Source organism: Azolla caroliniana, unplaced genomic scaffold, assembly GCF_043228905.1.
Source record: "Azolla caroliniana isolate FFs.n. ecotype wild unplaced genomic scaffold, voAzoCaro1.0.p SCAF_14, whole genome shotgun sequence".
Classification (NCBI taxonomy): domain Eukaryota; kingdom Viridiplantae; phylum Streptophyta; class Polypodiopsida; order Salviniales; family Salviniaceae; genus Azolla; species Azolla caroliniana.
In genome coordinates, this window is record NW_028230449.1 from 16509338 (window position 1) to 16523342 (window position 14005).

Here is a 14005-nt window from a genome sequence, read left to right on the forward strand (position 1 = left end):
ATGCAAAACCATGTGTTTCTCTTTTGGTCAAAATCTACCTATAAAGTTTCTTGGGTGTTCGTTATATAGATAGTAGACCCGTCTACCATCAACTATATTAAATGTGCATATCCTTCTTCTTTTAGAACCTTAAAGAGATTTCTAGTCAATTGTTCACTAACTTGATGAGCTAATGGAACTATATCTACTTGTTGAGAAGCTCATGAGCTTAAGTCCTAGTTCTCTACTTCCGTTGTGGTACAAAGTTATGCGAACAACATTTTGTATGTGATCAGGTAAGTGATGGAGATTGCTTCGATTAACATTTTTTGCTTAAAGTGGGACTTTTGGTGGCGTAAGGCCACAATTAGAAGTAGTCTCGAAGAGGAGGCAAACACGAGGAAATGCCATGGTGAAAGTTCAAGATAACTAAAATGTTATATTCCTACACCCTTGTCTTATCCACTCCAAAACCAAGTGATGGAGATTGCTTCAATTAACATCTTTTGCTTAAAGTGGGACTTTTGGTGGGGTAAGGCCACAATTAGAAGTAGTATCAAAGAGGAGGCAAACATGAGGAAATGCCATGGTGACAGTTCAAGATAATTAAAATGTTATATTCCGACAACATTGTCTTATCCACTCCAAAACCAATTGAACCATCCACTCCAAAACCAAGTGATGGAGATTGCTTCAAAATTAACATCTTTTGCTTAAAGTGGGACTTTTGGTGGGGTAAGGCCACAATTAGAAGTAGTCTCAAAGAGGAGGCAAACATGAAGAAATGCCATGGTGAAAGTTCAAGATAACTAAAATATTATATTCCTACACCATTGTTTTATCCACTCCAAAACCAATTGAACCATCACCTCACCTACTCGAAAAGGAAAGCTCTCAACAACACGGAGAAGACCTCTTGCTAAATACAAACCAGTCCCATTAGACACTAAGTTGAATCCTAAGGACCCATCATAGCAATTTTATGCCACACTATGCATATGCACTCAATAGTTGCCATACTGATACTAAGTCAGCAACAAACTAGTATTTTGTCTTCTATCATTAGTCACATGCTAGCCAAATATCTAGGTCACGCTAAATACTAACCAATCCCATCTCACATTAGGAGTTGTACCCCAAGGACCCATTATAACAACTTTATGCCAAGCTATGCACTCATTAGTGGCTTAGTGATACAAGGTCAACAACAAACTAGTGCCTTGCTACCATGGCAAATCTTGTATCATCAGTAAGATGGCACCCAAATATCTATAGGTTAAGGGATGCCCATGACTACATTCAATGTTTCAAGAAAGTCCTTTTTTCTTATGAGCCCATTCCTAACACTTACCCTTCACAACCATGTTGGAAAATAGTTATGTACCATCCCTAAAGTGGTATTAGCAAACTTTAACAAAGAAAGAGGATTTTCTAAAATAATATCTCAGGACCCTGTTAACTAGTTTTTCTCCTTATGCCAAGAGCAACCCAAAAGGTTTGCATGTGATCTAGAAAGAACCATCATCTTGACCATGGGAGTGTTAAGTTCACTTTGTTAAATATAATCCAACCAAGCAAAACATATTGATGGGCAGCAACCCTGCCAAAGTGGTTGGCTCCGAGGAAATGCCAATCTTTGTAACCATATCTTTCCATTTATCGTGTAGTTCAAAGAAATGAAGAAACACATCATCAAAGAAGATGTCAATTCTGAAATATAAAGCATGGCTTCTCGTTTTGTTAATTAGCTGTTAAGGAGCATGATATGGTGGTTTACAAAAGTATCACAGAATTCACAACATGATTCTCCACTTCTTGACTTCAATAAAGAACATAACATTGTCAACAAGAAAAATGGGCATATTTATGATCTTCAAGAGCATACAATAATGAAAATGAGGTTCCGAATGGCTACATCCTAAACATACCTTGTAATCCCATCGTTTCATTACATGCATACCTCATATGCTCCTTTCACAACAAGACATTTAATGATCATAGAAACCATAGCCTATATGCAGTTTTGAGGTTGTGAGTGGCTCCTTCCACAACATAACTATGAACCCTATCTTTTAGCTATCAAGACAATTCATTATACCATTGAGATCTTCTTTCTTATGAAAAACCTTGTCTGAGATGTACTGCATTTCAACATCTATCACTCCTTCACCAATCAACCTCACTTTCTCTCATAAATCAACCACCTCCATTGCGCTTGCTCAACCTCTATAGTTTTTTTATGGTTAGAAATAAAACTGCATCAAAAATCCAATTAGGACAAATAACCTAACAGAAAGCAACTATGTCATTTGTTGCTAACAAATGTCCAATCAACAAAAACCAAATGTTTCACTCCCAACTAAGGGCTAAATAGCTGAAGTGGATGTACACTAACATATATTTTTCTCTTCACTTACCAATGTGGATCAGTAAACTTATAAGATGTGCATACAACAAAAGATCACATTTATAACTAACAAACATAAATCCTAGTCGGGCTTTAAATTCACATTGCAAATGAACCAAATATCCAATAAGATCAATTTATGGCTTCAGAGCGCAAGCCAACTCTTAATAGGATGATGTTCCTATCTCCAGAAAGATTGGTCATAAGATTATGGTGTAGAATGACATGACAACATAAAGATGTTATATCCAGCATTCACTCATCCATTTCGTGACATTAAGGGCATATATATGAGTGAAATGATCCAACTCTACTAGATTCACAACTTTCAGAACCTATACAAGCATGTTACTTCGACATGCTTAGATTCAACATAAGAGAAAATTATGATACCACATCCTTGCATTGTAATACATACACCAGTGAGAAAGCCGATACACAACAGTGGAGTTTAAATGAATGCACCATAGTCCACCCATGATCTATGTGCACATTGCATACAAAGTGAAAATGAGGTGACTCGAGCTTAAAGCGATCTACAGATCAAAGCTCAAAGTCAAACCCAAGCTCAAAGCTATACATACTTTTAGTGCTCCAAAAACTCCACTCCTTTTGGCGGGCAATGATTTTCTTCTGCAACCTTAGATTGCGAACTGTCCTTGGTGATTGCGTAAGAATTTTTCTCAAGCTCAGCAAAAGCCTCTGTATTATTCCCCCCTGATGACACGAATTCATTTTTTCAGACTTGCTTTTCAAAAAACAAAAACACACCATTGTAAATGATATTGAGATTCCTTTTTATATTTTTTCGAAAGGCATATAAAATGAAGAATCTGGAAGGTTTTGAGTTTTTGAATACCATTGAAACTAGGCAAGGTATCGATAAAGCTTCCTGTCACTCTTATCTCTCTCCAGAAACTCGCGCTCAATCAGTGACTCAATTCGCTTCTTTATAACAGCAGGGTTTGGGAGAAAACGAGCTTGTAGTTGTTTTGTAACCTCACTAACAATGTTGTTGTGATCAAGAACTCTTCTAGACTTCATGATCCTTACAATGGCGGCCTCAATCTGAGGTTTTCTATCTTCTTCAACCTTTTGCCTCGTCTCTTGTTTCTCAGGTTCACTTTCCTTCTGTGCCACAACGGTTCCTATCTTCACCTTGAAGAATTTACTACTAAACTTGTCATTGAAAATGAACATGTCATCTTCACTTATGTCTTTGCTCATTGGCTCCTTTCGAAGCACATTTTTTCCTTTAACGCATGCTAAAGACTGAAGACATCTTTTCAAATCTTGAGATGGTATATTTGTTTGTTGTTCAATCTCCTTGTAAGTCATGCTATCTTCATTATTAAATAGCATGAGGGTACACATTTGGTACGTTGAAACATGCAGTTCATGCTTTTGCCCTTTACCAAAGACTGCTTTTAGATCAGCTGTGCCCATGTTAGTTTGCCAAGTAAGTCTTCTACCAGTGTGTGTGGAAAGATAGTAAGTCTTGAATTTATCACATATTGTCAATATTTCTGCAGGCAAGTTGCAACTAGCTCCTCCTTGGGTAGGCCAAGAACCAGTGGTGAGAACTTGCACTGATAAAGCAGGATTTTCACCACTCTCAGTGGCTGATATAAAAGCATTAAAACCTTGCATAGTATCTTTTGAAGTTTTCATATCTGTGAACATGCCTTCCAATTTGGAAGTAAATTGGTATCCACATTCCGTCTTTAACTTCACTATCAAGCTTCTTTCAGCATCATCTGAGACACTTTTGCCTGGTAAGAGGCGTTTCGCAAGATGTTGTTTGTAGTATTTCTCAAAAACATCCTTTTCTTGCAAGTACCTAAATAGCATCATAACTTTGTCCAATATGCTCTCAATATCTTCCTCACTAACACCTTTCAATCCTTTCCTCAACTTATCATCAACAAACAGGGATATAAATTCTGGTGATCTAGGATTGAGATTGATGAAGTACTCAAATGAAGAGTTCAGAGCATTCTGAAAAGTTTTGTCATTGTTGAATGAAGTTGTGATAATTTTATCATACTTATCTTTCTCATCCAAAAGACGCTGGACAAACTCAACTGGATCTTTGAGCCTCTCTGGATCCGTCACAAGTTGTCTACCAGTCTCTCGAAGATGGTCATTCATTACATCTCTTACAAGACCTAATCCATTAGAAACACGCTTGAAAAGACTATACATCCGTCCAAGATCTTCATATCTATCATCACTCAGCATGAACACAAGTCCTGAATTTTCCATATCCACTAGTCGGTCCACGTGATTTGCAATCATTTCCTTCTCCACAACAGTGGTAATTTTCACCTCTGACTTAGCATCAAGGTAATGTGACACTCTTTCTATTTCCTCATACAGCCTTCTTTCAGCCTTCTTCAAGTAATCGCCACAATCGCATGACTCTATGTACTCTTGGGATTCCAACTTGTAGAAAGCTGATGCAGCATCAAGGAATGGTTTCTCAAAATCTTCTTGGTAGACATAAGAACCGAGATCCATTAGCATCTTTAGAACATTGCGCATAAGTCCCCTATTGATAACATCACCTGTTCTCTCTCGATGAACGAGATCTAAAAGAGTATCGAGAAGCCGTGGTTTGATCTTAGCAGACCTTATCACATTATCTCTCCACAAATTCAACCCAAGCTCATGTACTGGGGTCTTCTGACAAGTTGTTACATAGGTCCGGTCCATATACATCAAGATGTCTCTTATCATCTGAAGAGCCTTGTTATGTTCCAGCCAATTCCGATTCAATTCCTCAAGAAAAAGCCCACCCTGAGCAGACTCGATGGATCTCGCCATTTCTTTAAGGTGTTGGCTCATAGTATTCACCAAACCGGCATAGAGCTTCTCTCCAAACTTATGAAGCACCATGTTATATGCATTCCTGAAGAACAATAGCATAATAATAAAACCAGGTTACATGCATTCATCAACGGTTTATAACATAATGAGGAAATATGTCATACGTCTTCCTAAACAGTACTACAGTGAAGAACCATGTAAACTGCATTCATGGCCAAGAACTTATTAAGAATTTATGGTATATCCATTCTTGAATAACAGCAACATAAACAGGAGCCGTGATGTAACCATTCCTAAAGAACAATAATATATGTTCCTCAATAAAAATAGCATAATGTCGGACAATTGTATTTTATTACTGAACAACAACCTCATCAAGAACCATGTTGCAATCCTCAACAACAATCACATAATAAAACACTCATATTATATAGGCATTGCTAAACAGCAATGACATAATATTATATGCAAATTTACACAGAACTATGTCACATGCAGTCCAGGACAATAATAGCAATTGAGAAGGAACCATATTTTATACAATAATATAGTAAAACACATGTAATGTCTAATAATATAGTGAGAAACCATGGTATAAGCATTCAACTATGCTGATATAAATTCCCAGCTTCAGCATATGCTCTGGAATGATTGACCTTGCTTTACATGGCAAATGGCCACATCTCTATGAGTGGACAAGTAACAAGATAATATTACATTAAAAACCATCCTATACACATCTTGAAAAGCCATGTTCTATCAATATGCAATCTTGAGCAAAAACAATGTGGTGAAGACAGTGGTATATGCAATAGCATAGTGATGAACTATGTTAGATGCAATTCTGAACAACAATTGCATAGTGAACCCGCAATCTTGAGCAAAAATAATGTGGTGAAGAACATTGGTATATGCAATAGCATAGTGAAGAACTATGTTAGATGCAATTCTGAACAATTGCATAGTGAACAATATTATATGCATTAAGATAGTGAAGAACAATGTTTAACATAGTATGTGTCACGTTACAGGTATTCCTCAATGATAATAGCAGCATTCCCTCACTTTTGCATTTGATCCAATCATAACATGATTGACAATGAAACTCATGGGATGGTTGGCCATTGATGATTTAATCACAATACATAAATGCACCATGTGAATGAACCATGCCAAATGCATCCCTGAACCATAATGAGGAACCCTGTTATAAGCAATCCTAAACAATAGTAACATAGTAAAGAACCCTAGTACATGCAATAACTCAGAGAAGAATAAAATTATATGCATTTCTGAGCAATAATAATCTAAATTTCCTTCTTTGGTATATGATCCAAGACCCAGAAAGATCACAAGACTGCCGATTACAATAATACAACACCCATTACATGGATAATGATATAATATTCACCATCAAATGGATGATGATGATATACTGAAAAGCACATGGATGGTGATGGTAGTGATAACTATATCTCTATGGGTAGCCATTGTATTTTTGAAATGCCAAAAAAGAAAAGCAATTTTGTTTTGGACAAAAAGGATGCACAGGAAAATGGAAGAACTTGCCTGTACAGCTCTTCAAAACTGAGCCCACTCGCATTATGGTTGTAGATTTCATGGATAGCATCCTCAAGTATCCTCCATGTCCTCTCTGCGTACTTCGGATCAATCTCCACCTTATGCTTAAATGGCTCGATCTTGAAGCTTTTCTTCTTTGGAAGACTCATCCTTCTCGATCTTTCTTCTTCTTAGACACAAAACCCTGAAATATGGAGGGAAATATAGCAACTAAATCTCGTCAAAGAAAAAAACCAGGGGTATTTGTTTGTGAGAAACAACACAAGGAGCGTAGTCGAAGAAAAAGCAGAAGGAAATCGTAAGGGAAAAAAGAGCAGAGACAATCGTAAGAAAAGAGAAATGGTGCCAAAAAAAAACAGAGAAAGAACGTAGTAAATCGTAGAGGAGGAAAGGGCGGGGCGGAAATCGTCGGGAAGCAGGGAGGAATTTAGTGTGAAGGAGAAGATTGTATTAGACACAGAGAGAGAGAGAGAGAGAGAGAGAGAGAGAGAGAGAGGAAGGTACCTTGAGATCTCTCTGTCTGCACAGAGAGAGACAGAAAGGCAGAGAGAAACTGGAATATGCTGTGTCACGGGGGCGACAGCGATGGCGAAACACAGAGAGAAGAAAAAGGCTATTACAAATTTCTGCTTCTCTTCTCTTCTTCTTCTTCTTCTTCTTCTTCTTCTTCTTCTCTAAATGAGATGCTCTGCATCTCTCTTCTCTCTCTCTCTCTCTCTCTCTCTCTCTCTCTCTCTCCTCTCTGGCTCTGTCTCTGGCTATGTCTCTATTGAGTCTATGGGGGTCTGAAAGAAAGCCCAGGCAAGAGTGGTGGTCACTACCATTGGTCATTGGTCTGTCTCTATGAGCAAGCCTTATTTGTGTGTGTGTGTGTGTGTGTGTGTTGTCTGTAGGCCATTGGCTAGGCCATTCGGGAACTCGCCTTTGGCAGGCCCCCCTCCCCTGCCTTCCATCCCCTTCTCACCCGTTGCCGCAAGCAACCCCTTCTTGGGCAATAACGACTGAAACAATAGGTAATAATAATATATAGTCAGGGCACCAGTTTGCCCCCCGAAAGATGCGTCAGCCCCTTTGCTTGAGTGCAAGACGGCGGGCAACACCGTGCACTTGCTTGGAGCACAAACAACCCCAAAAGGACTTTTCTATACACGTTGGTAAGCAGCAATAAACTCTCTGCCTGCTGAGTTTTAGTAGTAATGGCGAGTGTTGTAAGGAAATTCTAGCATTTTGTGGGGAAAAAAGTATCAGAGGACATTGATCTCATTGAGAAGTGATTCCAACACTTAAGGGGTGCACCATGACCAGGATGGAGGTTGATGAAATGAAAATGCATTTAGTTATCCACTTTGTTGGCAAAGAATGGGTGTCCCATTAAAGAGCTCATAAAATTCAAGCACTATGAGGAACTTATCAATGTTTTCCTTCCAATGGAAAGTCAAGTTGTTAGAGCTTAATCTTAATGTAAGCATGAAATAAGTAAATGTAATATAGACAGAGAAGAAAAGAGAGAGAAAGAAGGGTGTCAATCCACCCGACCACCCCTAAGTGAAGGGATCGAGACAGAGTCGAGCCTCGATTGGCGTCTCATACCACCAACTTGGCATCAAGTCATACCGAGTACTTGCGCACTCACTACAAGTGTTTAATCACCACAAGATCAGAGTCTCAAGGTAGTCGAATGATGTGTCTAATGAGGGTAACTAGGCCTCATATTTATCGCCGGACCTAAGGGCCCCAAGCAAACTCACACTTGGCCCGTAGGGTTGTCTCAATTCCTAGGATTAAAAGCAATCCCCCATTCTTTACACTCTCGATTAACCTTCACACTTTATCCTCGTGTGTAGATTCATACTACAGTATAACTTACCATGGGATAATTTATGGTCATGCCCGTAACATACTCCCCCCCCTCTTTAAAACATTGCACTCTTGCAATGAAAATTTAGGGAAGTTAGTTTTAATGGTGTTTTCTCGTTCCCATGTAGCATCCTTTATAGATTTATCCATCCATTTCATTTTTAATTCTCATATTGTTTTAGACTGCCAATATTGTCGCAGACATGACTGTAGTCATGTCAAGATTCAAACTCTTCACCTCTTATATATAGTCAAGTGTTATGTTCTAACCAATACATCCAAATACATGGTCATGTTATGTATATCTTAGTATATTATTCCTAGATTATCTATTTCAAGTTCTAGGAGTTTTTAGAAAGTTCTAGAACTAGAAGGTTCTAGAATATTTACCCAAATATTCTAATGCATGTACTTCAACTCGCAATATAAATACTTGTAACCTCCTTAGTCCCTTTCAAGGGATTCAACACCAATCATTGACATATTAATCTAGTTTTTCCTCGTTTCATGCCATATTGTCTCCTTGATCTTCATATTTGTCTTCATGCTTTCCAGTTAATCCTAGCTTCCTAAGTTCATAGTCTCATCACTCACAACTTCTATAGTTTCTAGCCTCATACTTCGAGTTCCACGTTTGTAACTTATCGTTCGTAGCTTCGTCATCCGTGCTCTATCGTAGTCCAGGGTTGGTGTGTCCGTAACAAATGTTTTGTCTTAATATTGAGAAATTTCTATGGTACATGTGGTTTAGAAGTTAAATCTTAAGAAGTAACTTGAGCTTCAATTGTAACTGTATTGTCGCCAAAACCAAGAAGTTCTTTTAAACAACTTACATGAAAAACTGGATGGATTTCGACACCATCAAGAAGAGTTAGATGATAGCTGATGAATCAATGCATTTGAGGATTGTAAATGGTCTACACAACTCTAGGGCTAACTTAGAACACTTACCCATAGACAATGACTTAGAATTGTGAGGTACACGTAGAAATACCTTTTGTCTAGGGTTGAATACACGAGGTTGCTTATTATGGTCGACATAAAAACACGCTCTATCTTGAGCTATTTTCTCATGCAATATGCAACATATCTTGAATATCCCTTAGAAAGTTTTGCGTACTTCGCAACTCATCATGATGTATATTAACATCAATCAAGGCTCGTGGCTGAAAGCCATACATCAACATAATGATGAGTTCGGACCTTAGATCTATGAGAAAGATAGACTGAAATAGTACACAACGTGGAAATAGAAAACAGAAAAACAAAACAGAGAATGCACAGTCCACAATATTTATGTGGAAACCCTAAAACGGGAAAAAAACCACGAGACAACAGAATTTTACTATGAATAGAGATACAAAGGGAAGATTTACAAGTCTCTGTAAAACAGATTATACCCACTTAGAGTTTAGGCAAGTTCCACTAAACTCTGCCTCTCTCACACCCACACTCTCGCATCTCTTCCTACTCTTTATTACTCTCTCTTTTGCACTCAACTACAAAAGCTCTAACTTGCATCATCACCATAATGGTTGCCCTAGGTGTATTTATACTCATACAGAGTATGGGCTATTTACAAATGTAGCTTATTATTATTATATATAATGTATATAGTAATTAATCTGCGCAACTTGTCGGCCTTGCCTTCACTTGGAGCACCATCAATGTAGTCGACTATCATAGTTGGCTCTCTATCTCCTCCAAGAACCAGTCGAAGACCCTGTCGACTCGCTGGTCGATCCGACCGACCATCCTGTATTCGGCCCGTCGATTCGATTGCCAACTTCTTCCTAGACTTCGACTGTCGACTTCTCCCATTGGAGGGACAAATTCCTAACACATAAAAGGATTATATCCTGTCAATGTATGTTTGGAGCTATTATAAGCAAACTCCAATTTTGGGAGATAACATTCCCATTTTGTTGGCTTTGTAGCAACATATGCTTGAAGCATGTCCTCAATAATTTGATTTATAGTTCATTTTGCCCGTCAATTAGATTGAGGATGATTTGTGGAGCTCATGCTCAATGTAGTTTCTAACTTCTTATAAAGGTCCGTCCAAAAGCCGTTAGTAAACTTTGGATCTCGATCCCTCACAATATCCATCGGTAACCCATAAAAAGGAAATAATTCATCAATGAATTGGTAAGCCAATTCAGGAGTTGTTACCATGATTTTAGTAACAATAAATCTGCCCATTTTAGTTAGTCTATCAACTACAACCCATATGGCATCATGAGCTTTTTGGGTGCGAGGAAGGTTAACGATAAAATCCATGTATATACTTTCCGACTTATCGTTGGGAATTTCTAAGGGATGTAAAAGTCGAACAGGTTTAAGTCGCTCGACTTTGTTAAGTTACATTGATGACATTTAGTCACATAGTTATGTATGTCAAGACGCATCTTAGGCCAATAGAATTGAGTGGAGATAAGAACGAGTGCGAGATGTATTCTAGGGTGCCCTGTTGAGGGTGCATCATGGCTGTAAAGAATCGGGTATGATTCTTGTGTAAAGGAAGAGATGTGTGTTATGTGTATGTGTGAGAGGAATTAGAGGAGAGATGAGAGAACACAAGATAGATAGAAAAAGGAATACTCAAGAAGAAGGTGTATATTTCACAAGTAGAATAAGATTTACAAAATGTAGCATAACAAGGAGTGACAACCAACTTAGTATGAAGTATGAGGAGGGTGCTTTATATAGAGTCACCCTCTCTCTTCATTAACTAACTACAACAACCACTCTCTCTCTTGGGGAATGTGAAGACTCATAGTCATGGGAAATATGTAACTCATTAGCTATGTGTCATAGAATATGATTCTATGACACATAGTTAATGTGTAGAGTGTAGTGGTGTGACTCTTGACCTTTGAGTAATCATAGATTCTCAAGAGGTGTGTGAAGATTCGTGTTGATGTGTTGAAAGTCGACATCTCCGGCCTGTACGCGCTCTTGAATGAAGTGATAGCGCACTTCGATATGCTTTGTGTGTGTGGAACACCGGGTTCTGAGTCAGATATATACTGCTCATGTTGTCGTAGTAAATGGGAGTCAAAGGGGATGCCCAGATCCTTCAAAATCCTCTTGAGCCATACAACTTCACATGCAGCTACGGCTGCGCCCCTGTATTCGGCCTCCATACTCGAAAGAGCTACGGTTGGTTGTTTCTTGCTACTCCACAAAATTGCTCCGCTGCCAAGGGAGAAGACAAAACCAGAGGTTGATTGTCGATCGGCTTTGTAGCCGGCCCAGTCGGCATCCGTGTACCTTCGAGTCGAGTTGATGTGGCCGATGCGTAAAGGATGTCGTAATCCATTGTGCCACTCACGTATCGTAATACTCGTTTAACGCAATTGAAATGGATATCTCGCGGAGTTTGCATGAATTGGCTAAGGAGGCCGACCGGATAGTTGAGGTCGGGTCGCGTGATTGTGAGATAGATGAGGCTCCCGATAAGTTGTCGATATTGATTCGGCTCGCACTCGTTTGTGCCGGAGTCGGCATCTAGTTTGAGGTTTCGATCGAGAGGGGTTGCCATAGATTTGCACTCTGTCATCCCGAACTTGTATAATAAGTTGAGAATGTAGTGCCGTTGAGAGATTATAATGCCGACCAGAGTCCGAATTACCTCGATGCCTAGGAAGTAATGAAGCTCCTTCATGTCCGTCATCTCGAATTTGTTGGAGAGGAGGGACTTCACCTTGTTGACGTCGACTAAATGCTCACCTCCAATGACCAGATCATCCACATATAGGATGATGACAATCGAGCTTCTAGAGTCATTTTGTACGTAGAGGGAGTTGTCGGATTTTGACATTTGAAAGCCGATTTGATGAAGATATTGCGTAATCTTCGAATGCCAAGCACGCGTTGCTTGCTTGAGGCCGTAGAGTGGCTTCTTGAGTCGGTACACGACTTTCGGATGAATGCACGATTCGAAGCCGGGAGGTTGTACCATGTACACCTCCTCTTCTAATTCACCTTGGAGGAAAGTGTTCTTAACGTTCATCTGGTGGAGGTGCCACCCTTTCACCGCTGTGAGTGCAATTATGGTCTGCATAGTCGTCATCTTTGCCACCGGGGCAAATGTCTCTTCATAGTTGACTCCATGTGACTGAGTGTATCCTTTCACTACGAGTCGAGCTTTGTAACGGTTTACGGAGCCATCGACATTATACTTCACCTTGTAGATCCATCTGTAGCCAATTGCCTTCTTGTGCGGTGAGTGGGGAACAAGATCCCATGTCTCATTCTTGGAGAGTGCTTGCATCTCCTCATTCATCGCTTCAACCCATCTAGGGTCCTTCGCGGCTTCGGAAAACATTTTCGACTTCGGTACTGTCGCCACCTTCATCATAAAGGTGTAATGGTACGCCATATAATTGCTGTAGCCAAATTGGGTGGATCGACGAAGCTTCTCATTTGTGGATACTAAGGCTTTCTTTGCTCCATTTGTTGGGATATCAAGGCCTTCGAACTCACTATTGAGGGAGTGAGTCGATTCATTGCCGTTGAAATGATTGTCTTCATACTCCGACATTTTCGCCTTGCCGTTGTCCAGCTTCGAACTCGGTCGAGATGTGCTTTGATCGTTCAGAGGCTCTTGTGGCCCACTAAGCCTTGTCGTAATTGGACTTTCTTCAAACATGTGCATAAGGTGATCTTCATTTTCTATCTCTTGTTCGGTAGATTCCGGGTCAAGCGAAATCAGAGTCGAAGTTGTCTCTGGTGCATACCAAGATGTGGACTCGTCGAAAACAACGTCTCGACTTACTCGAGATTTTCGAGTTGAGGGGTTATAACACTTGTACCCCTTTTGCTCTAGTGAGTATCCTATGAGGATACATTTCTTCGACTTCGGGTCAAGCTTTTGTCACTTTTCGTCGGGGATGTGCACATACGCAATCAAGCCGAATATCCGAACATGTGATAGATCTGGCTTCTTTTCGAAAAACTTCTCTTGCGGCATGAGTTCATGCACGCCGGATGTTGTACACCGATTCATGAGATAGACGATCATGTTAGCTGCTTCCGCCCAATGCTATTTCAGCATGTGCTTTTCGTTAAACATAGCTCGTGCCACTTTGAGGATGTGCCGATTCTTGTGTTCGGCTACTCCGTTTTGTTGTGACGTATGTCGACACGAAAATTCTCGCCAAATCCCTTCATTTTGAAGATACGTCGTAAACTCATCCGAGAAATATTCTTTGCCTCCATCCGATCGAAGGCACCATACGTGTCAACTAGTAGTTTTTTCGACTCCATTCGTGAATTTTTGGAAGTGTTCGAACACTTTGCTCTTTTGCCACATCGGGTAGATCCAAGTGTGCCTATAGAAGTCGTCGA

At 39.6% G+C, this 14005-nt stretch overlaps 1 protein-coding gene across 2 annotated transcripts; it reads right to left on the minus strand.

Annotated features, from left to right (window-relative positions):
• Positions 1-2453: 2453 nt before the first annotated feature.
• On the minus strand, positions 2454-6980 carry LOC147855639 (cullin-3A-like). Of its 2 annotated transcripts, none has more exons than XM_087330188.1 (2): positions 6785-6980; positions 2454-5297 (listed from the first exon to the last, which is right to left on the minus strand). In XM_087330188.1, exons 1-2 carry the CDS (start codon positions 6943-6945, stop codon positions 3254-3256), a joined length of 2205 nt encoding a protein of 734 aa, XP_087186314.1. In that variant the 5' UTR covers positions 6946-6980; the 3' UTR covers positions 2454-3253. The 2 variants fall into 2 exon arrangements, with proteins under 2 accessions (XP_087186314.1, XP_087186313.1); XM_087330187.1 differs by lacking the exon at positions 6785-6980 and having other exon boundaries at positions 2454-3103; positions 3246-5321.
• Positions 6981-14005: the final 7025 nt, after the last annotated feature.

Excerpts from the sequence above, each read along its gene's own strand:
- LOC147855639 (XM_087330188.1), bottom strand. The coding sequence starts at position 6,945 with ATGAGTCTTCCAAAGAAGAAAAGCTTCAAGATCGAGCCATTTAAGCAT. Across the intron at positions 5,298-6,784 it reads AGTTTTGAAGAGCTGTACAG|GAATGCATATAACATGGTGC; the intron begins GCAAGTTCTTCC and ends ATTGTTCTTCAG.